Source organism: Halichoeres trimaculatus, unplaced genomic scaffold (assembly GCF_033239565.1).
Source record: "Halichoeres trimaculatus isolate MK-OKI-2021-1 unplaced genomic scaffold, fHalTri1.1 fHalTri1_scaffold_16, whole genome shotgun sequence".
NCBI lineage: Eukaryota > Metazoa > Chordata > Actinopteri > Labriformes > Labridae > Halichoeres > Halichoeres trimaculatus.
This window is the reverse complement of record NW_027437194.1, coordinates 6,440,733-6,464,701: the sequence shown is the minus strand read 5'-3', so window position 1 is coordinate 6,464,701 and position 23,969 is coordinate 6,440,733. Positions and strand designations below refer to the sequence as shown.

The window sequence follows — 23,969 nt, the reverse complement described above, 5'->3', positions numbered from 1 at the left end:
ATTAATGCCAGAGGGCTCACGCGTCGCTGCGAAAAGGTCATTAAAATGTCGTTTCTGTTAAGTTTTTAATGCGCTGTGACAGACGTCGTTTGGGGTAATTAAAACACAAGCACAGTGGGGTGGATGGATAGTTCAACAAAAAACTAGGGCGGATTATGTGAAGGGTTCTGATCTTTAATGGCATGATTGACCAGTGGTTTGTGGCTCATGGTGCAGGTCTTTCTCACATTTAGTCCTTTAATTATACACTCAATTTTTCTATTTCCCACAAATTAATCACAACACTGACCTGGAGAATAACAGTCGTTTGCCCGGATGATCCCATAGTGCCGTAGCTGTTGTATGGAGTACACGTGTACACCCCTGCTGTGTCGTCATTCACTGTTGCCATGAACAAAGAGCCCTCTTGTGTCAGAGTCCATCCTGGGTACTGAGAGAAACAAGCAATGCTCACAAAATGTTGATGGATACAAAAGAAAAGAGATGACAACAAGTACAACAGAACATGTAACAATGTAAAAATACTTCATTGCCTTACATTAGTGGAAATTTTGGGTATTTATACTTAGCTGGAGTAGTTACTTTTCAGCTGACTTTTTACTTGTGCTCTTAACATCTCAGACAAATATCTGTACTTTTTACTCCCTACATTTTTAAAAATAGCCTTGTTACTCCTGTTTCCTTTTGGCTTGGAAAAAACACAAAAAACACACAAAAAAACACAAAAAAATAACAACCTATCCAAATAAATTGCGCCATTTGCATAGAGTCAAGTGAGAGTGAAGTTCTCACTTTACATCTATTTAACCATCAGAAGGTGAACACACTGCATCATGAAAGTCATATTATATGAAGAAGACCCAGTGCCGAGCTCTCCTGGCACAACACAGAAAATAGCATCTTCTAAGTACGGTGGCTCTTATGGGACACAGATTATAATTATTCGTCAAATTATCTACAGTAATCTTAAATTACTTGTGCTTTGGTTTGGCACTGCATGGAAAATAAAATTAATTTGGCTTACATCGGGTGGCTGGGCATTCCCCATTATAATCATAGGGGAAACACTGCAAATGCGTGTAGACTAGATTAGTTTGAAGCAATCAAGCTTTTGTGTTGAGTATTGGTCAGCACCAGCTGCTCCAAAATTTCCAAAATTAACATTTTAACCAAACTTTATTGTTATTCTGGCCTATAGAGTGCACTTTAGACCCCTGTGGCGAAGCCTACACTTTTATCCTTAATGGCATTTTTTCCCCTAACATTATTTTTACTTTTACTTTTTTTAAACCAGATACTTCAACTTCTATAAAATTCTTTTTAAACCAAGCAACCTTGGTTTGTTAGACCTCTGGTCTAACAAATTGAGACAATGTGGAAGTGCTAAAATCCGCTGTTTCTTGAGGATGGTTGCAGAAGTACCGAAGGTCACATACACACCAAGCCAAAAATAAAAAAAAAAAGTTTCCAAAACAGAAATTAACCTATTTACAGCCTGGTTTAAAAAAAAAAACTTCTCCTGTCTGAGTCGCTAATTGTACTATTGCGACACACTGTATGGGGTAGGGATGGTTACCAAATTAGATACTTTTGTAGGTACTGACAGAATTCTGTCAAAAGCACTGGGGAACCGATTCACTTAAAATCAAAAGGTCCCATGTTTAGGTACCTACACTGGACATAAACACAGCATTGCAAATTTATATATAGAAGAATAAATATGTAAGAAAGTATGTATACTTTATTATTAAACAAATTGATATATTTTAACACATAAAAACAAAAAAGTACTGAAAATTGGTATCGTTGAATACTGGTACTAATTTCCATGTACCAGGCATTGGTATCATACAGTTTCAAATGTGAAAGCTACCCATCCCTAGTACGGGGGGTGAATTTTTTTTTAACTTTGCAGTTCGTGGAATGTTAAGATTGCAAGCTTGCCCAATCAGAGGCACAGCTCAGGTCAGATGACCGACAGGCGCCCTATAGCTGTACTCAAAGCCCTTGCTGCTACCAATTCAGTCTATGTTTTAAACCTGACTATCTATACTTTTACTTAAATCGTGACTGTGAACACTTTTGAAACCTCTGGTTATTTGCATAAAATGTAAAGTGAGGAGTTTGCAAAGAGCTTCGAGAGCTAAAAGGTAAGAAAATCTGAAACTACTGCAAAGCTACTCATGAGCTCTCCAGCAGTGATTGAATGATTTACTGAAATGTTTTTTAATAAGTGCCTGCCTGTCAGAGTCCTGCAAGAGTTAAGTACTTAAATCCCCATTGGGCAGATTATTGATATTTATTTATTTTTCAGTTTTCAGAAGGTGATATTTTCTATCCTCCAATTTCAAACCCTTTTAAGATATTCCTGTTATAATGTATTTTGTAAACCCCAACGCACAACAAAAGCGTGCTTCAAATTTTTAACAAGAAGGTGTATTTACTAGTATTTTTTCCCATTAAGCCATTGTGAAAGCCTCCTGTTGGGTTTTCACGCGAAAAGGTTTCCACTCAGTTTAATGAAGTCAAGATTACCATTATCCTCCCTGGGATGAGGCTGTGAGAAAGTACTTCAGCGCGTGTAAGAGCTCCTAACATCCAGGGTAAATTTGGAATAATTGGCAGAATAACAGCCTGACTCCAAAGATATTCCCTAACTCTACAGGAATCTATCACATTTCCTACAGCGTGTGTCATGTTCATCTCCAAAGTGTTGTGGGGGAGGGGCCACTCAGCGTGTGACAGGTCAGGAGGAGGAAGGGCTTGGTCTTTTGTGAGCTCAAACGGGGGCTCTTAGTTTGAAAGGTAGAAGAAGAAAAGAGATGGAAAGAGCAAGGGGCGGTCAGGAGTTCCTTGGGGATTGCTTCAAAGCTTTTAAGGTGACACATCATCCCTGTCCATTAAGATGAATGTGATTGAATAACTCTGCGGTTGAAAAATTGACAGGACATTTCCAATGATGGACAAGGTAAATGGTCCTTTTTAAATACTTTAAAAAATCACTTTGTCTCCTGCAGCATTCACGCTGTAATAGCATGAGAATTGTTGCTCTAGTGTTCTGTAGGCAGGATGAGTGGGCTGATAGATAGAAAAGTGTTTGCATGATGGGTGGCTGGAGACTGGTGCTTCATGCCTGTGGTGAGCAGTGTGTCTGACACTTCTCTCCTGAAAGACAATGCATTTTGCCACCACTCTCCTGTGATGTGCAAAGCATCAGGAGTCAGTTGATAAAAGCATTCATCAGACAAAGGCAGGAACTGAAGTTTGAGTTCTGGTACGCAGTACAGCTGGGGAAGTTTTACAGCTACAGTATTTTTATGTTGACATCATTTTATTTCTCACCAAAGACAAGTCAAGAGGTTCTCCATCTTTGGTCCAATGCACACGCAGAAGAGGAGGCTGAGCTGCCGCCGGACAGGTGACTAGACCGTCCATACCAGTGGGAAGGTAGGTTTTCAGGGGCATTTGAAGAGCCTGGGCCGGGTCTGTTAGAGAAAAAAGCAGAGCTGTTTCAAGGCTGTTGATTTTGTTGAACCCATTAGGAGAGAGCAGGGTGTTTGGACCCCTTGTTCATAATGAACCACAGTCACAGTTGTATGTGTGACCACACATTTCCACATTAAAAACTGTTCATGGTGAATTTTCTTTGTTCACAGAGTCATGGTTCTTATGTCTGAACAGATTCAAACAAGTTAAAAAAAAAAAACAAAAAAAACCTTGCGCTTTGGAATAATTTCCCACCTTCGTATCTAAAGATAATGATGAATGACTCATCTCTAGAAGTGCAAAAGAAACCACTCAAGCCACAAAAGCTCTAAAGAACAACCAGAAGGAGCGGAAGTTCACATTACCCTGCTGCTAAGAAAAGACAAATGTTGAGTAATGGCTCAGTTATATAAAGAGAAGTTTGACTTTGCTCTAAAACTTTTATGATTCAAGTTTAAATAAATTCCTGAGCCTGAAATACAAACTTTGAGAGTCATTTAGTGTTCAAGTTGTGGCTTGTTCAATGTTCCTTTTTAGTTAGATTCCTTTAGAAAAATTGCATTTAAAAAAAAAAAAGATGTCAAATCTTTCTCACGTTGAAACATCAGTACACGATGTCCTCTTCCAAGGCTCAACTAACCCATCAAAAAAAGGAAGTAAATCCAACAGCTAGCTTTTTTGATTTTTTTTCCCACAATTTGGATTTGATTTCAGGACCTTACTGATTATCCTGAGTGTTGCACCACATCCCGAATGTTCTGTGCCATTTGATGCTGGAGACAAGACTATCAAGCTCTTGATGACAACATGCCTGGACAAAAACCTGTCAATAATCCATAATGTCTTATTCATTCTTGTTTTTTTTCTCAGAACACGTTCTCTGATTTCAGTGAGCCTCAAACGAATCAATCAGTAAGGGCTTGTTCAACCAGGCGTTTGTGTTTACAGCTCACTGAATGTGTCTGATTGGTTTCACAGGTCTATATACAGCAGCAGAAGTTCATAGAGAGGGTCATGTCCAACATCTAACAATCGCATCCTAGAACAACCAAGAGCAGAAAAATCATACCCACAGTTTCAAACGCCATTTTATGCTGTCAGTGGTAAGTTGCTCAAAATTATAAGAAAAACACACACACATAAATATATATGTATATAGAGTCACATATATATATAAGTCAGGATTCACTACAATTACACATGGACACATCACAGAGCACTAGGCTGTGTGTAGCACTGAATATAGCTGGCTAATAAACTACGGTACAAACTGAGTTTACAAAGTTTTCAAAAACAGCGCTATATAACTACAAATAAATACATTACCTTGTTGCTTTTTATCTGGTTAAAAGTTGTCTTAAACAAAGAAAAGTAGAGTTAGAGAGAAGATCTGCTCTTCATTCGTTTGCTTCAAAACAAACCCATGCCTTGGTAAGAGTCACGTCTTCACGACAGTGGGTGCAAGGGCTCATGGGAAATAGAGTCTTTTTCCTGGACAAAACACTGAATGTTTTCAGATAGTCCCCACAGCCCTTTTAATATGAACCACATTACAATGTCTCGATTAAAACACAAAATGAGGCCTGAATTCTATGGAGCCAAAATATTGACTTACTAATGTTTAGTATTGAAAATAAAATTTTGCATTAAAAAAACGTATCCTGAAACTGAAAAAACGAATAATGGCATCAAAACAGGTTAGGGCATTGATAATATTTTAGCGACATCAAGTAAATAAAATGATTTGAATTTAACAACATCAGAAAGCAAAAGTTTATAAAATTAAAATAATATAAAACATTTTTGTCATGATTTCAATGCCATTCTGATTAGGGATGTCCGGATATTACATTTTCACTTCTGATACGATACCTTTACTGCAGCATTGAGTATTGGCCGATACCAATATACCCATACCAATATGATCCGATGCTATATCAGCATTAAACGTGCATACTTTTATTACTTATTTTGTAGTATGACTGTCTTGTTAGAAAAGGCTTGATTAAGTGATATTATTCAAAAAAAGAACAGTAGTCAGCAACAGTAGGTATGAGAAAAAAACTGACCCATTTATTAACCAATGAACAGAAACTGCTTATATTTTAGATGCATTCCGATACCGATACTTGTTTTTTGCTAATATCAGACCGATATCCGATATCAATATCAGACTGGGACACCTCTACTTTTGATCCTATTATACTTTTTTGCCAAATGTTATTTTCAATACTAAACATTAGAGTCAGTGTTTTTGCTCCATAGAATTCTTGAAGTGAGTGAAAAATCTTCTGGTTCAGTGTCTTTCTTTCTCCATTGGCGGTTACTTTTTACTTGCTTTAAGTAGTTCAAGCATCATTTTTGTCTTTTAACATCTTAAACTGAGACATTTTTTTCTGGCATTGTCTGGCAAATGTGTTTCATGTGGAGTCAAATAAGATGTTTCCACTAGGAATAAGATAGAAGCACTTGCTTGGATTTCATCCTTTTGATGTGCACTCGATTGGTGATGTGCAGCAGAGTTTCTCAAATTGTGTGCCCTCTAGTGGTCGGCCAAGACTTCGAGTAGATTAGGGGTTTTTTTAATTATGGGTTAAAAAAAATATATAGAAGGAGTGAGTTGAGTCAGTAAGATTTTTTGTGGGAATAAGAGGTTCTTGGCCTTTGACAATTTAAAAAACACTGATGTGCGTCTGTCTTAAAATTTTAGGTTGTGGCAGCCTTTGCAGTCCATGTTGAAGGGTAGATGGTATCAGAGCTGACATTTCCTCAACAGCTTCCTCCTGACGTTCCACAGCCTGGGTCAGCTAAATGTGGTGATGCTTTATGGGTTGGGGGACGTGATGGGAGCGGGTCCTGGGATGTGTGAGCTAACCGTTAAACCTCCCTGAATGCCTGTGATGAGAGGTGCTGACTGTAGCGTCACATCTGTTCCCGACTGACCACTGATGGCAGCAGTGATGTAGGAGGTACAGACATTTAAGTCAGCTCTGTGTGATTTAACTTATATTCTATTATCTAACTCAGAGAAATAAGGCGTTTGATGCACAGGCCAAAAACACAAACAGAAGCTATACACAGACACTTACGCATCACTGTGAGGATGGCGGAGGCAGTGGGCGGGGTCAAGAGGCCATTAGTAGGCATGCAGGTGTAGTTCCCAGAATCCTCTGGGATGAGCCTGGAGATGAGTAGAGTTCCATCCACCATGATCTTCACTCGAGACTTCAGGGAACTGGAGAATAAACAAAAGGAGAAAAACACTGAGAGGTAATTCAGCTCCTCCATTCTGGTCCTGTTAAACAGCATCTCAGAGCTCTGACGGTGTAGGAAGGGTTTTTTTTCTGTTATTCATCACTCTGTGCAGATGGAGGTTGATAGTCCATTTCACTTTGTTTACAGTAGGAAGAGAGGTACCCACTCATGTAAACATACTTACATTTAGATAGAAGGTAAGTGAGGATGCTAGGATGCAGCCTCTTATGAACAGGTCACATAAGCTGTCAGTATGTACTCAAGGGACCTTTCACAAACAATGTGTGTGACTGAATGCTGCTTTATTCTCCTTCACTTATACACAGTCTTTCATCCAACAAAGAAGGAGGCGTCTGCTCTTAAAGGGTCTGCTTTCAATGGCAAACCCTACAGAGTACTAACGGCACTAAGGCTCTTTTGAACCATACATTTAAAGCATTGTAGCACATCTGACATGGCCAATCGACATTAAATGCCCAGCACAAAGTAACACTCAAAGTGAAAATGGTAGTAAAAATAAATCATACAGCAGACATTCAGTATCCATTTTTTTTTTTGTTCCAGAGATGGACGGCACACTAGCTCTAGCCATAATAGACACTCCTAACTTTGGTTTTATATGTTAAAGTCAATCACTTCCAATAATAACAATAAAAAAAACCTTGAGGATCTTGTACAAACAGAATTTTAAAAAGTTGGGATGCTTGGTAAATGTTGACAAAAACCAGGCCTAATTTGCCCTGAAAATTAGCCCGCAAAAGACTGTGTTTTCCGAAAATTGGACCCAAAACTCAGTTTTTAGAAAACCCACTGGGGACGCTCCTAGGGACCTCACGGACGCACCCTAGAAGATTCGGAACCCTCGGGTCACGTTTTGTGGCGTTACAGCCCATTTGGTGAAAGGCTAAAAACAGGTCTAATTTGCCCAGAAAAAAGGCCCGCAAAAAAACTGGGTTTTTCCAAAATTTGGACCCGAAACCCTGTTTTAAGAAAACCCTGGGGACGCTCCTGGGGACCTCACAGATGCATCCCAAAGACAGCAAATCATATGCTGACACTGAAATTTAAAAAAATGTATATTTTAAGCAAAACAAGGCTCAATTTAAATTTAATGACAGCAACAAACCAAAACAGTTGAAGCAGAGACAAAATCTTCCAACGTGATTAAGTTACTCTGTAACTGGTTTGGAACTAAGTACCTTTTTTTTCAGAATCTATCAGGACTGCAACGATGAATTGATAAAATTGATTTTTTGTCTTTTTTCTTTTTGTTGGATATTTAGCCGTTGGCAACTAGCTGAAGGTGCATTACTGCCACCTACTTGACTGGAGTGTAGATTACTTGGACATGCTGTATGTGTCAAATGTAGACAGACCAGCGTGGCGGAGGATAAGCTCATGTGAATAATGGCAGAGCCGGAGAAAGATGTTTGTCCAAAAAAACTTCCAGAGTTTGGGAGTATTACCCGCAAGGTAAAAGCACACAGCGTGTTTATTGCAACATTTGCAAAAAAGTCCTCGCATGGCAGGGCAGTGCAACTGCAATGATCTTGCACTTAAAACGCAAACATGTCAGGCTCATCGATGATGACCCTGGGAGCTTAACAGCGAGGCGAGTAGCTACCAAATCCCACATACACTCCTTCATATGTTGAGAAATGCATGGTATGTCTATAAGGACTCATTTAGTCTTTTTATTAAATCGTCAGCCCATTTGAAAACTACGAGGAGCTCATTAAACTAACATTAGCATTGGCGTTAGCTGCTACCTATAGTGGTAGGGCAGAGGGGGTGAACTGTTTGACCTGCAGGTGAAAAGATTGAGGACACATTTTTATTTATTTACCTTTTTGGCCCACCAAGTTCTTAATCTGATGACAGAACAATGCATTTTCTATAATTTTGCCCATACTGTTGATTCTTTAAGTGGCAATAGATTCATGTCATTTGTTGTACTTTATAAATGTAGCATCTGAGCAGCTTAAACTATGTACAGATATGTTGTTTCTTTTTATATATCTTAAGCAAAAATTAGTCATTATCTAAAACAACAATCCCCCCAGATTCATCAATAAATGTAAATATAATTGTCAGAGTAATCGACCAAGACCAGTCCCCAACCCCTGGGCCGTGGAACGGTACCAGTCCATGGGTCAATTGGTACTGGGCCGCAAATAAAATACACTTAGTTTACATTATTTCAGTTATCTGATTCAAAACAATGTTTTATTTAGAAAAATGGTGATTCTCTTGGTCATACCCATCTATGAGAGAACTCTCTGTACAAGTGAAGAAAGTCTGAAAACCAATACCAAATGATCCACTGGTTATGATCTTCAGGCCTCTTTGGCACTTTGGTAAAAACAAACATGACTCTGTAGTGGAGATCACTGCATGGGCTCAATACCACATTCAAAACCCTGGTCTGTGAACATAGTTTGTTGCTGCATCAACAAATATTGGTTAAACTATACCATGTAAAGGGGATTTCATACACAGATCATCTAAAAATGCTATGTAATGAATTCAAGATGGGTTTTTATGTTATTGTGTACATATCATTAGTCAGTATCTTTATTATTGGGGGGATGTGTCGCTGCCTAATGCATTGGTAGCGAAACATCAAGGAAGGCACCATGCTGAAAAATATACACAGTTTTCACCATGTTCTCTGTTATCCAGACCGTGCCTTTTTGCAGAAGACATATTTCAGTAAGACAATGCCAAACCCGCCAACCCCCAGTCTGCAGAGGCTTAAACAGCCTGCCTGTCATAAAACATCCAACACTGCAGGAAATGAGAAATGTAACAAACTGGACCCTGGACTGTTGAGCAGCTGAAATTCTGCATGGGACCATGGTTCACTGATAAAACCCAGAAACTGGTCTGTTGGGTTCATGAATGCCAATGTTACAACTTTTTTTTTTTTTTTGCTGGCATCAAGTTTTCGCCTCAGTGTAACATGCGGTCTCTTCACCGTAATAAAAGGTCTAAAGGATTCACAAACCATCCCAAATTTGTTTTAACAACATGTTTTATAGCGTTTTAGTCTCTAATGTGCTCACCAGATGTTGAGGGACCAAGCGTTTAAATTTTCACTTACCCCGAGCAGAAAGAAAGGGCCTCAGCACTCAGGCTTATTGCTTTTAAATTGACCATTACCACCAAACCCTGACCACTAATTTTCATCTGAACTGTCAAACATTTCATCCAGAACAGCAGGTTGAATTAATGACAAACCTTGTAATCACCAAACATAGCGGCAGTAACAGCTATGTTAAAAAAATTTGGTTGAACTTTGAGTTTGTGATTCATATTCCTCCCTTTTCCTTTGATTATTAATCACCTTGAATGAGGGCCTCATAAATGTAATAAATTCTTCAAAGTAAAACCAAGAACTCCTGTTTCTGTGTTTTTCAAAAGACTCTCCACCTATTTTTAACACATGATTACAGAAGAGCTTATTCCACTGAAATGAGGGGCAGATAATGGGAATAATCCTTATGTGGTCTACTCAGCTGTTAACTGCATTAAACATCAACTCTAAAAAGCCTCTCTGAAACTTTTCCTACCATCAAAATCAGGCTGAGTATTAACCTGAGAGTAATTCTACTGAATAATGATATGTGTGACTGAGTGAAATATGTGAATAAGCCCTCAAACTGCTCAACTGACGCTTCACCAGCCGCTGGTTTTTAAGAGCGTTCGATAGTCTGCTGGGGATGAGCTGAAAATCATGAACTGTTCTCTACTCACTCTGATCTTCTGAAAGCTCTTTGTAGGAAAGCTCTATCAGCACTTAACAGTTTCAGGCATAGTTTTGCTTTTTAAAGCAACAACCCCTAAGCTTTGTGTCCTTTCTTTAATTCAACTCATGGTCATTGTTGGGATCAAATGGGTACTTTTTAAATGTACATTAAATATGTGTTATATGGGTTGTTTTTTGTTTGTTTTTATCTACTTAGAGGATTAAGAACTCAAAGAAATGCAGACAAACATCTTTCAGCTGGTGAAGTTACTCCTCTTTCTGTTGCCTTAAACACTGAGCAAGCACAAAGCAACATTTTCAGTGTTGTACACATGTCTGTAACATATCCATGTAGGACAGGGGTGGCCAACCTGCGGCTCGTGAGCCACATGTGGCTCTTTGTCTTTCACCATGCGGCTCTTTGATCCATTCATAAAAAAAAAGTATTACATTGTTATGAGTAGTGGTGTGCCAATTTTTGATGCTAGTGTGATCAGTATTGATCAATACTTGGGTGATGAGATTGATGCTTAAGTTTCAGTTTCTTTTCTCGACATCGCACATGTGCTCATAGCCATCTTAATCGATAGATGGAACTTAATCTCTCCTGCAGTAAAAACTAAAGTTTGTCTTAGACACGGCTCCAAGTACAAATGTGAACACTCTTATAAACGCAATAAATGTCACTACAGAATTTGGAAGTGTATTGATTTTCATCTTATGTCCTTTTGTTTATGTCTGAGAGGAAATGCATTTGTGATGTGGCTCTTTGTGGTACCACGGTATTTTTTGTGGCTCTTGGTCTCTGACTGGTTGGCCATGTGATGTAGGATAAATAGATACATGGCAAACAAGGCTGATCAGATAATAGACACTGAAGTTGGGAAACCACCCACACGCACATACACACACTCTGGTTGACAGTGGAGTAGAAGGAAATGATCCATCTTTGTGTTTGCTTCATGGACTCTATAATTAATGGATGTACAGGGCTGAACAATTAATTGAATTTAAACCAACATCGTAATGTAATAGAATGCATTTTTTTTAAATCACAAAGGCTGCATTACAAAAAAGTTTTTTAGTGCATTTAAGTGCAATCCAAAGGCTTATATATTTCAGTAGTTAAACCAAAAGAGGTCAGTAAGATTTTAATACATTTGATACTTATGTTCACACAGCGTTTCTTTTTCATTTTATAAAAAAAGTGCACTCCACGTGTTGACATATTTCAATGGATAAGCCAGAGATTTGGTCTTGTTTACATTTCTGCTCTTCATTTAGTGTGAGATTTATAAAAGAGAGGATTCATATTTACTTTTTAGATTATTGTTTATACTAGGCCTCTTGCTCTGCAATACTTTTTTTCTTTCTCTGATTTTATTTAAGGGAATTGATAATATTATATTATGTCTACAAGGCTGGAAGTTCAATTAATTAGTCAACATTCTGCTGTGATTGTAAAAGTTAAAGATGAGATAGTCATATCAATTCATGCATCAATTAATCTCATTTCATCATAACATGTAGGCCTGGCCAACAGGAAAGAATTGTTTATATTTTGACAGTATCATTTGTTGTGTTAGTCATACTATAGAACTGTTTATTTCTTGTGTTAAATGAATAATGTAGATGATAAATGCTAAATCGCAATTGCAATATTGGTCCGAAAAATTGCAATTAGATTATTTTCAAAAATCGTTCTGCCCTATGGACGTAGTCTCCCTGTCTGTTTCGGAAAAAGATTTTTGAAGCAATTCCGCTATGGCAGCCATATTGGAAGTGGGAGTACAGCTATAGGACGCCTGTTGTTCACATGACCTGAGCTGTGCCTCTGAGTGGGCAAGCTCACTCTTAATATCCTCTAAACTGCCGAATTAGAAAAAAAATCCCCCCCTGTACAGTGTGTGTCTATAGTGAAATTAACGATTCAGACAGAAGATGTTTTTTGTACCAGGCTGTAAGTAGGTTAATTTTTGCTTTAAAAACAGCTTTCTTTGGCTTGGTGTGTGTGTGACTGTATGCGAGTTTTTGATGCCAAGGCATGTTTCGAGAAGTGGGTCCAGGTTGGGTTTACACCCCACTTGTATTTGCTAAAGTAAATGGATATTAAGTCATAAAACCTCAAGTTCAATATTTCTTAAATACAGTTTTGAATGTGAAATGTTGTCCAGGGATGATAAGGCTATGCTGCAGACAGGCCAGTTCTCTTTGCATGAAAGTTTGTATCTGTGCATCAGGGGAAAACAACACCTCTGCAGGCAGTGTTCTTTTTGATGTGAATTTTAAGTCCATGCAGTTATTTCCACAAGCTAGTTTTTATATTGATGCAGCGCCAACCAAGGGTTTAAAGTCTTGGTATTAAGTCTTGTGCCTTTTATACATGGATCCCTGAACCCTTTAATGGTGTTATGTACTTCAGTCATTACTAAACTGTCTCAAATTAACCTTCACTGTTGACAGATATTCATCAAAGTCTTGCTCTTTTTTTTTCTGTTGCTCAGCTTTTAGTGTTTTGTTACCTCCCTAAGATAAAATAAGCACATTTGATTTGTCCTTTTCGTACCATTTCCAATCCAATACATGGTTTGAATAATTTGCAATCCATCAAAATGTGTCTTAATTCACTTTTTAAACAAACTTCTGCGCTTTGGGAATAGAGATTGTACAGTTAGACTTCACGATGCATCTTAAACTCTGAGCTAAAAACTCCCCTGATTGAAGCATTGACCGTCCTCAACATCACTTTTGTCCTGGCACGGTGTTATTTAGCACATATTATGTTTGACATTTAGAGAGAGTTGCTGGTTATAAAGAGGTTTAAAATCTACAGCTGTACTTTGGATGAAGTTTCAGAGTAAAAAGCAGAATTATCTCAGGGTAGTATTCGGTGCTGTTCTCTGTTCTCATATAACTTTGCAGAAATGTACGGATGACAAAAAAATATATAATTTGGTTTCTTTTAAAAAAATTAAAGACTAGCACATCAGAGCTGCATTAAGGGTTTAATAGCTAAATTCAGTCATGTGGTAATTATAGAATAGCAAACACCATGTTTTTATCCATATTGCTCATCCAAAATTATGTGCTCCTCAAAGCTTTATCCTGGCAACTGGTATATCTGGCCTTCTTGTTGCCTTGGCAACAGCAGTTCTATACAATATGATGTGCATTTATTATGTAGGTAATATTTTTCTCCTGCAGCTGAACAGATTCACCCTGAGCAAAATAAGAAATACAAAAATTTAGGAAGTGGCTCTGATACACTCAAATCCCGGGTGCAAAATGTCAAGCCTTGGAGGGAAACCTTGTTGTGTTTTTGCGCTGTATAAAGTTCGATACCAGAAAAGGAAATATAATTTTCTGTTATATCATCTCAGAAACATGCATATGGAAAACTTTCTTCTTTGTTCTTGGGTGGATCAGGAGCCCTGTTTATTTTCCAAGACTAGAAATCAATGCTTTGAAAGAAAGACATGTTGAGTGGTGCACACTCCTTTACTGAGCTATCTTTGGCATTAATGTAACACTGTCAAGTCTTATAAGCTGCTAGCTACGTGCTACTTTTTCAGTTTCGGCTTAAGTTGGTTAACAGAGTTGCAGTGGACAAAAACATGCACAGAGAAAAAAACAAACATGCTGAGAGTTTCCTTTAGCTAACTTTGGAGCATATGCAGTTCATGACTGAGTATTGATGAATATAAAACTGACGTATTTGTTCCTACTGCAAAATTAATAGGTATAGCACGTGACGCAGGCATGAAGCATTAAAGCATCTCTTTTCTATTATTCCCGAACCTCTGGCGGCTCCAGATGAAATTTCAAAATTCAGTGGACTGGCACAAGAGTGCATGTCAGAGAGCCTTTCAATGTCACAGCTGAATTCCTCCTGAACCCTGGGACTGGCTCCCATAGACCACAAGTAAGACCCTGGTGAGGTAGAGTTGAGTTTTTGTGAATAAAATGTCCGACACGTTTGTTTGATGTCACCTCAGAGATTCAATAAGAGATGGAGCCATAAACTTTATAAACCTGCCAGAGTTCTTTGAATGATTTCAACACACATATTTAATCTGGTATTAATCACTGTTGTATTGTGGTTTTGATTAATCAGAAGCAATTACCCAACATGACGATTAGTAAGAGAGCAATAAAAACCTTTGTTCATTAATCTGCTTTACTGCGCTTTATACAAGCACACACTTAAACAGAAACCCTCTGATGTTACACATGCTTTCGACTCTTTCCTGGGAGCAGAAACTCACTTTAGTGATGTAAATGTGTACTCAGAGTTCTTTCAGGTAGAGCTACAAAAACTCTGCTTTGTACCGAGTGTTGAATATCCATCCCCTTTCCACAGACTCTGCACAGACTCTCTTCTCTTAAGTCGTGGTCTTTTTTGTTAGTGCTTGAACTATGAACTAGATTTTTTGTTATTTGTTGTTTGTCATTCAGCTGGAAAGTCTAAAACCAGGAACAAGAATGTGAAGCACATCCCCATGCACCTGCAGGATCCAAACAACAGGGGACACCTGAGTACATGTCAGACTGGCTCTTAAGGAATGTTGTGGCTGAATTTGTCCTGTGCTCACAGGCTGGCTTCCATGTATTACAGCTCCTCGGGCCAGAACTTGAACCCTTGGGGGGATAAGATTGTAGTTTCTACTGACAGAAAGGTGGATGACCCTGTCTGTGGATACAGGGGAGCTTTGATTGTCATATATGTCACCTCTGGCTGTGAGAAAGCTTACCAGATGTTGGAGAGAAGGAGGCTGTTTGTATTTTTTGTTTGTTTGTTTTCTTGCTGTGCCACAGCTAAGGATGGGTACCAAAATAGGTACTTCTATAGACACAGACTGAATTCCATCTGTAGTACTACATACCCAAGGGCGTAGAAGTGCGTACGGACCATACACAGCAATCTCAAACGATGGCTGAAATGTCCCCACCAATCAAATACATCTTTGAGACCAGTCTGGATGAAGAAGGCAAGAAGAGAAAGATGCCCAAGTAAAACAGTCCCTCCTTTTAGGCAACTGCTAATGAATGCAAAACATAATTTCCAGCCATTTTCTCACACTTTATAACAATCAATTTGTTACTTTCACTTTTCTCTGTTGACAGAAGCAGCAGAATTGTCCTGTTTGTCAGACAGCAGTGGAGTGGCAGGGTTACAGTAACAGGTAATCTTGAATTAGGAAATGGTGGTTAATTTAAAAATGGAACAATGAAAAATAAAAAATATATATACATGTAAATAAATAAAAAAACAACAACTGAGGCACTTTGTGGTAGAGCTGTGAATTTTTATATCGATATAAGGAGCAAGCAGACAACATGTTTTTATAAACTGGGATTTTCAGTTGTAGTTCTGATTTAGTGAACATGATTCAAAGGTTTTGTCTTGACCAAATAACTTTTTACTTTAAGAAACCTTTCATTGGTGCAGTGGGTTTTTTTTTTTGTCATAGCCTGGTGGACTGGTTTTAACACCAGGTTCAGCTCCTATATGCTCCAAAGCCAGGATAGTGTATATGAGCAGCCCATATGCTTGTGTTTTAAAGGGGACTTATCATGCTGATCGCTGATTTAATACTTACATATAATATAATAAATTTGAAAACAAGACCTTTCAACCCCTGAATTTTCAAAAAATGAGATATTATATTTTTTCTGGTATCCTAGAACGAGATTTGATGCCCCTGAAAATAGGTCATTGCCATTTGGCCCCGAGATTTTGACCTTCGTGACGACACAAGGATCCTTTCTTATTATTGGAGTAATCTGATAAAGCAGCTCCTCCTCTGTGATGAAGCGTCCTGAGATGATCTGTGTCCAGGTGGATTTTCTTCCTCCTGAGCTGCAGAACCGTCCGGGTCTGACTCGAGGTCCAATACAAAAGGACGTATCCTACACTCTGCCATTTTATTAGTGCTATCAATGGAGATTTTGTAAATACTGCCATGTTGCAAAAACCGCCCCCTGGCTCCACCCCCTCCGCCCCTCTGATAGAACTGACCAATCAGAGCACAAAGGGCTGTCACGTTGCGGGGTTACTAGAGGTCATTCTGGAAACGGAGCGTTTCAACGAGATCTTCAGAATGGCCTAAAATGAGGACATTGAGAACACTATTGTGGGGCAATGAAGGAACTAAATGACTTGTACTGAGGGCAGAAATGCTTTACAGGCATCCTAGTCTGGCATAGTGAAAAGGAGAAACAAGCATATGTCCCCTTTAACGTTAATCTATGTATGATGCAAAGTTTACTGCAGTTATTTGCACCATAATCCAATGTTATGCAGTACTGGTAAAGTTTGGACATCATTGTTACACAGCTTTATCTGTCATTTAAAAAAAAAAAAAAAAAAAAGTTGTTGGTGTGGCCGGGGGGGTTGGTTATTTCCCAACTATGCCAAAAACCAAACCTACGCCACTGTGAGAACCAATTCATGTAAAATCAACTGTACCATGTTTGGGTATCTAAACGCATCCTTGTGGCTGCAAAAGAGTGGAAGAGTAGGTAATCGTCCATGCTGGACATGAACACAGCATTGCAAGTTTGTATATTGAGAAATAAATGTGATTTAAGTAAAATTGAGATTCTATCTATCATACAATTGGTACCGTTGAGTCCCAGAACTCATTACCAAGTACCAGGCATTAAATGTGAAAGGTACCCATCCCTACCCACATCCACACTGCTGTGATTCACATCTTCTTAGAACATTTTTGTAAACAATGAATTCTTCTGCAAAAATGATCACAGCAGCTTTTGTTGAGACATCCTAGAACCTCTTTGATTCCTAAAATATTTTAAATCACAAAACCTCTTCAGAAATGTTTTACACCACCTGCTGCTGACAGAAATAAAGGTCATATTTGCTCTTTACTCACTCGATGTGATAGACGTTGTCACCCCCTTTCAGCCACACATAGGTCATGTTGGGCGGGTCCGCCACTGCCTGGCACCGGAGAAAAGCATTCTGGGACATGTTGAGGGAGGTGCTTTTGGGAGGGATGATAATGACAGGTGGACCTGGGGAGAAGAAGGTTAAAAATCTGTCATTCACATTGAATGAGAAAGAAACTTTACCCCAGCATTGTGTGACTGCTTCAAATCAGCGTATATGGACGGCTCCTTCCTATAGCAGCCTCTGAGAGCGACGAGCAGGAAGACTGAGAAGCACTTTGAATAGTGAGGGCAGAAAGTCTAATTACCATTCATCTTAGAGTACACAACGTCCTTTAAAAAGCTCTGCAGTTTGCTTTTTTCAGCACAACTGATGTGAATATGTAGTTTCTTCTGAGGTAAATGTATCCATACAGGGCTCTGCATCGGCTGAAAGAAATGAGAGTTCCTTTGTACAGAGCAGCAGTTCTCTCTGCATTACTTTACCTGTGTACTTCACACACTCAAACATGTTCACAGCCCTGGTGCTGAAAGAAAAGCACTAAATGGAGTTTTTTTGCGTGCTGTTGATTAATCTATTTGAGCCAGCGCAGTGGCATGTTCTGTGTTAATTTTATTTATTCTATTTATTTTATTTATTTTCTCATTTATTTGATTAGGACAGTGCACATCAATCAACAATTTTGATAAACACGTCATTGTAAATATGCCGGAATTAGCACAATAGCTAAATTTCATCCGTTGTCCTAATGAAGCAGTAGATGCTAAGAATAAGGGATACGCTGATATGTGTTTATCGAGGCCGATACCAATACCGATAATTAGTCAAGGAAACCAATACCCAAGCCGATATTCATTATATTTAAGCATATGTTTATTAAACAGCTCTCAGGCTCAGCAGCTGATTAATAAAGTTAAATGAAAACCTTAAAAAGTAAAAAGCTGAAAACCAATGAAATACTGATTTACATATTTATTCATTTTCAATATTTGAATATTACTGGAAAGATAGGTGTTTTTCTCCTTTCTTTTCCCTTTTCTTTCCTTTCCTTTTCTTTTCCTACCTGTGAAACCACTTGTCTACTTGTTGATACCCTCTTGACAATTGAGTGTATTGTCCTGATTTTTTTGTTCTTGTAGTGTGAAAGAGTGTGAATGACTATGTTGTCATTGTTTGGAAGTTTTACTGCTTTGTGTATCTAAAATATCGTTTCCTTTTGTGTATACAGCTCAATAACAGAAAATCTAATAAAAAAAAATTTTGACAAGATAATTAAATAAATAAATAAATAAGCTCCCTAAAGTTTTCTACAATACGTCAAGTTTTCCAAAAATGGCTCTGTGTGTCAACAATCAGATGTTACTTTGGGTGGACAATGCTAGAGACAGAGTAGTGACTGCAGACAGAGAGGTGCAGCTGTATTGGAGCCAAAATAACACAGTCTTAAATTGAATTTCTTATCGGCCGCTGGATAAACAAGAAAAGGCTGCTGCCGATATGCTTCAAAATGCTAAATACTGGCGCCAAAAATCGGTCTATCCCCACTACAATTGAAAATGCACACAGTTTAGGGTTTCTCAGCACACCTGTAAGCCATCCTATAGTGATGTTAATCCTGCACTTTAGCCTTCAGAGAAGTTTTGTATTCCTCAAATATCTAGAGGTTATATTACAATTCAGATACTGCTGATATGTTAAAAGATACTGAACGTAACGCCATATAGGACTGATTTCTGAGTGCTCCTGCTTCTCTCACTCCATTGTTGTAAGCTTTCTGATACTTGTACTTCCACTTCATTCTTCTTCTGGTTATAATGAATTTCTGCACTTCTGATCGTGAGTGACGCAGTCGAGAATGCCCCTGTAGTTTCTTTCCCCACTGTGTGTCATTTTTTTATTGAAAGGTCAAAATCAAATCAGCCTTCGTGAAAATTGCCTGGTACATCCTGCTGTTAATAATTCCTAGAGGAGTAAGGATAATGAAAAAAGGCACTATAGCTTATCAAAAACACAGTTTCCATACTTCATTTTAAATTCTAACAAAGTAAAGTTAGCCCTCCTTCTAAGTACATTATTATATGTTTATCATCCAAATGTGAAATTTCTGTATAGCTGCTTCTATGTGAGCTAGGAGATCTTTAAAACTGTGCACAAAACTCTCAAATTAACCTCATTAAAGCTGTTTTGGTGTGATTCAATCTGACTTCAAATACAAGAATCTGAAGCACTGGTTTGGCCTTGTGGGTAAAGACACTCTCCGTGTACAAAAGCTTTAGTTCTCAAGAGCACAGTCTGAGTTTTAATCCAGCACCTTTCTTTCAACTTTCTCTCCCTGTTTCTGCTTAATCTCCAATTCTATCCCCTATTGGTTAAGCTATTAAAGCCCCAAAAATGCAACTTAAAAAATCAACAACTTCTAACTTGCTGTGACTACATATTTTAAAAACATGTTATCAAATGGAAGACTTCCCCACTAAACACTGAGACCATGATGTAATCCTTTGTTAATTTTTTTTTGGCCTACTGAATCTTATTCATGGTCCTCCATAAAAAATGTTTTAAAACTAATGTCAGCTAGATGTGAAAGATAAAATTAAAGTACAGTTTAAGAGTTATTTACAGGAAATAGGGCTGAAAAGTGATAAACTTTTTAAAATTTGACAGAGTGCTGTACTCCAATTACAATAACTTGTATTTTCCACAACATGACTAACATTCACAATTCTTAAGATCATTAGTGATGTAATGCCTTTCCAATAAGTTTCTTTATTTAGGCAATGATATGAATCTTATACTAATTAATAATTATAATCATACTCAAGTTTTATTGCCAAGTACATTTGCACATACAAGGAATTTGTCTTGGTGTGTTGGTGCAAACACTTAACAAGATAATAATGAAAATGCAGATAGAATACAGAAAAAGTTAAGAAACAAGATATAGAAATATGCAAACATATATAGAGAAAAATAATAATGATAAAAAAGTACACACATATATATATATATATATATATATATATATATATATATATATATATATATATATATATATATATATATTTACACACACACACACACACACACACACAGCTGGAGCTGTAGGATTTAAAATTCAGTTGGAGCTTATAAGCTGATATAATAATAATAAGCTAATAATAATAATGATAAACTGTATTTATATAGTACTTTTCAAAACAGAGTTAAAAAGTGCTTTACATTACAGAAACAGAAAAACAATAATCAGTAAAAAAGTATAGAGGAGAAGAAGTAAAAGAGAAAAGTGAGGAAAAATATAGAAATATATAAAAGACTAAAAAAACCACCACCAAATACAGGAACGGAAAACATCTGTCAAAATAAAAACATTAAAAGATTAAAACAATTAAAATAGCAGGGCGACAATGACTTTTAACTGGGATACTTTTCCATGGAGTTGATACTGTTACATACAGAGTATGGTTAACTTTTTCAAAGAATAACTTAGTACAAAAAAAAAAAAAAAAGAAACTTCTTGTGGCACTAGATGGCACCACCTGCAGCCAAAAAACTTGAAGCACTTCATCACACTAACTACAGTTTTCCCTCAAGTCTAAATTCTTCCTTGTGTTGTATATCACTTTGGACAAACAAATCTGGCAAGTTAAATTGCAGCATTAGCAGAACTACGCTGATTTGCAGATATAGAATGTCCAATTTGTGTCCATGTGATGAGTGGTTGTTCTGAGAACATTCCTCAATGACGTCCAATGACCCCCCCTAGTTAATGTGGCTGCTTTTCAGGAACTCCAGTTTGGTTGCTGTGTCTGTTACATACATGTCCCGCAGGCGTGTTCTCTGTGATAGTGAGGCATGACTCATGACAACTGTTGAAAACTTTAATTTAGTCTCAGCCACAGGTCCGTTGTGTTCCCTTCACTCTTAAATAGAGCTCTGTTGACTTATCTGACGTGGTTGCCTGCTGACATCAGTCTAATTAGATGCACCTGTATGCTTGGCTTGGAGGTGGTGACTCACACCCGTGGATATTTTAAGTTGCTTTTAATCAGAAGAACCATAAAATCAGTGTGAGCTTTGAAAGATCAGGCGCAAGAGGCTGAGTCACAGAAGTTTCATAAATCAAAAATAAGGTGAACAAAAGGAAAAACACTGAAACAAGGTCCACTATAATTATGAAACAACATAGACAGATGGAACAACTGTATGTTTCTAAAGCATTTCAACCCCTTTAAATCCCAAGGTCCCCCAACTGGGGGACTTTGAGGTCACTCTGCAATAAAAGACATACAGAGTATTTCTAAATGCAGAGGTATACTCTTTTCAATTTGGGTATGTCATTTTCTAGCAGAGCTTAAAGATAGAGTCTGCAGGATTTCCACTTCTGGGCCTCTATACGTGTGTCAGTGTCTGTATCTGCCTCAAACCCTCTCCTCTGCCTGTATGAGGATGTTTTAGATGTTTCAGGATGTTTCTGGGCGGAGAGTAAGCATGGTTTGGTCAGCCAATCACAGCCCGCCCAGTGCACAAGTGACTTTGCGTGTTGATTAGCGAGTAGTAGAAGCTACCCCAAGCGACTAGGATAGTAGACATAGCAAGGAGTATGAAAAACAACCAAAGTGAAACAAAAGGCCCAACACATAGCTTTTTACTAAACGAGGGTGAAACTTGCTTCGACTTTCACTCGCTTTTAGGAGCAGCTCAACCAAAGAGCGACGCAAGTTAGCTTCCTGCTAACCAGGTATGTGTCAAATAACCCTGTGATTAGCCTATGCTAACATGCCAAGTCAGATGCACGGCTCTTGAGTCTCTCCCACGAAGAAACGCAATGCTGCAGGTGGTTGTGTTCACGTAGTCATGGTTGGCGGCTGTGGGTGTGGGCTGCCGCTGGCACTGAGCCAAGGAGGAGGAGCCCAGTTTGAATGTTGTGTTGACTACTGGGTAACATCCTGCAGACCCTAAAAAGGGTTAAATGACACTTTAATTGCTCAAGGACACATTGTTGGCGTTACAAACCTCTTGTCTGGGGCAGTGGTTTTCAAAGTGGGGGCTGACAGGAGACACCAGGGGGGCCTCAAAAATTTGGAGGGAAGCAGTAAAATAGGATCTAATCATAATTATCATTGTTATTTAATTTGATTTTATTTCATTTTTTATAACCATTAGTCCAGAACATACAACACATAAAGTGCTATAATCATCAGATTCTCCAGTTCCTGACTGAACCTCACCGCAACTCATGTGACAGCCGCAACTTCAGCATGATGATGTCATGATCCATGTCTGCCTGGAGGTTTTTGCCTGTTATAAAGCGATCTAAAATTTTATACTACACTTTAAAGCTCTTCCCCTGTCTAACTACTGACTCCACATCAAAAAGGAGAATCCCACCTTGGCTGACAGAGCCCTACTTGTGGGAGTCTGGCTTTTGTTTGTTAATAATTTCCTGTTCTATACAAGTTAATAAGTATTGAAAAGTAAATAAAAGTTAAAAAATGCATGCTTAAAGTTGACAAGTTTTAGTGACTGAAGGCATTACTACAGACATGTGGATGAAATTAAATTTAAGACATCAACAGTTGTGGCCAGTCATGTCTTAACTAGGGATGGACCGATTATCGGCCGGGCCGATTATCGGGGCCGATATTTGGCATTTTGGGGCATATCGGCATCGGCGTTTTTTTTATTCAACATCTGATATGAAACCCATTCAAAACTGTGTTGTTTTGGCTCTAGATGGTAATTTAAAATCAGTCATGTAAAACCAAACAGAAAATCAATTCAACTGTATTACATGCCTGTGAAAGGCGGCACAAACTCAATTTTGTCCAGTTTTGTTGTAGTGACATAGACATTTTGGAAAACTTTATTTAGTGTAGAAAACTTTAGCTTTTATTTCTTTAAGTTTTCATTTAACTTTATAACTCATTCTGCTGAGCCTGGGAGCTGTTTAATAAACATATGCTTGAAGGCATTTGATTGCAAGTGTTGGAGTTTGTATTATTCAAATTTTTTACGCCAATATTTTCACTTTCACTGCAAATGAATATTTGCTTCAAATATCAGTAATTAACCTCCTTGCCTACAAATAACCAGTATCCGTATCCAGCCAAAAAAATCCATATAGGTCTGTCTGTAGTCTTAACGCTGCGTTGAAGTGTATTTTTCTGCATGCAGAACTTGTATTCAACAGAAACAGCAGCTTATAAAGAACTGACTGAAAAGTCGAAGTCATTAAGGGTTTATTAGACACTAGACACTCCAAGAAAATACTTAAATCTTATACATGACACATCTATCCCTCACACATTACAGTCATTTTATTTCTTACTAAATGGCAGGCTCTAGCTGGCTCAAATGTTCCCTTAGATCCTGTAAAAATCTCAGTTTGCCCTTTAGCTGTTAAGGTACCACCTCAGATTGAGGATAAACATGCTGGTATTTAAAGCAAGATAGGCCAAGGATTCATCTGTCATGAGACCCCGTTGCCTTTCAGATTGCGCTTCATGCCTGGAAATAGGAAACATCTGTGTTGGAAAGGTTAATTGAGAGAAACACAACTCAATAAGA

The 23,969-nt window shown here is 38.1% G+C and overlaps 1 protein-coding gene across 1 annotated transcript in view; it reads right to left on the bottom strand.

The window, feature by feature from the left end:
• Window positions 1-23,969, bottom strand: part of igsf9a (immunoglobulin superfamily, member 9a) — a 104,360-nt gene that overhangs the window by 32,938 nt on the left and 47,453 nt on the right. The window contains exons 7-10 of the mRNA XM_074689697.1: window positions 17,386-17,527; window positions 6,576-6,721; window positions 3,343-3,485; window positions 290-430 (exon numbers count right to left, since the gene is read on the bottom strand). Of these exons, the coding sequence (XP_074545798.1) occupies window positions 290-430; window positions 3,343-3,485; window positions 6,576-6,721; window positions 17,386-17,527 (572 nt within the window). The remainder of the gene's footprint in view (window positions 1-289; window positions 431-3,342; window positions 3,486-6,575; window positions 6,722-17,385; window positions 17,528-23,969) is intronic.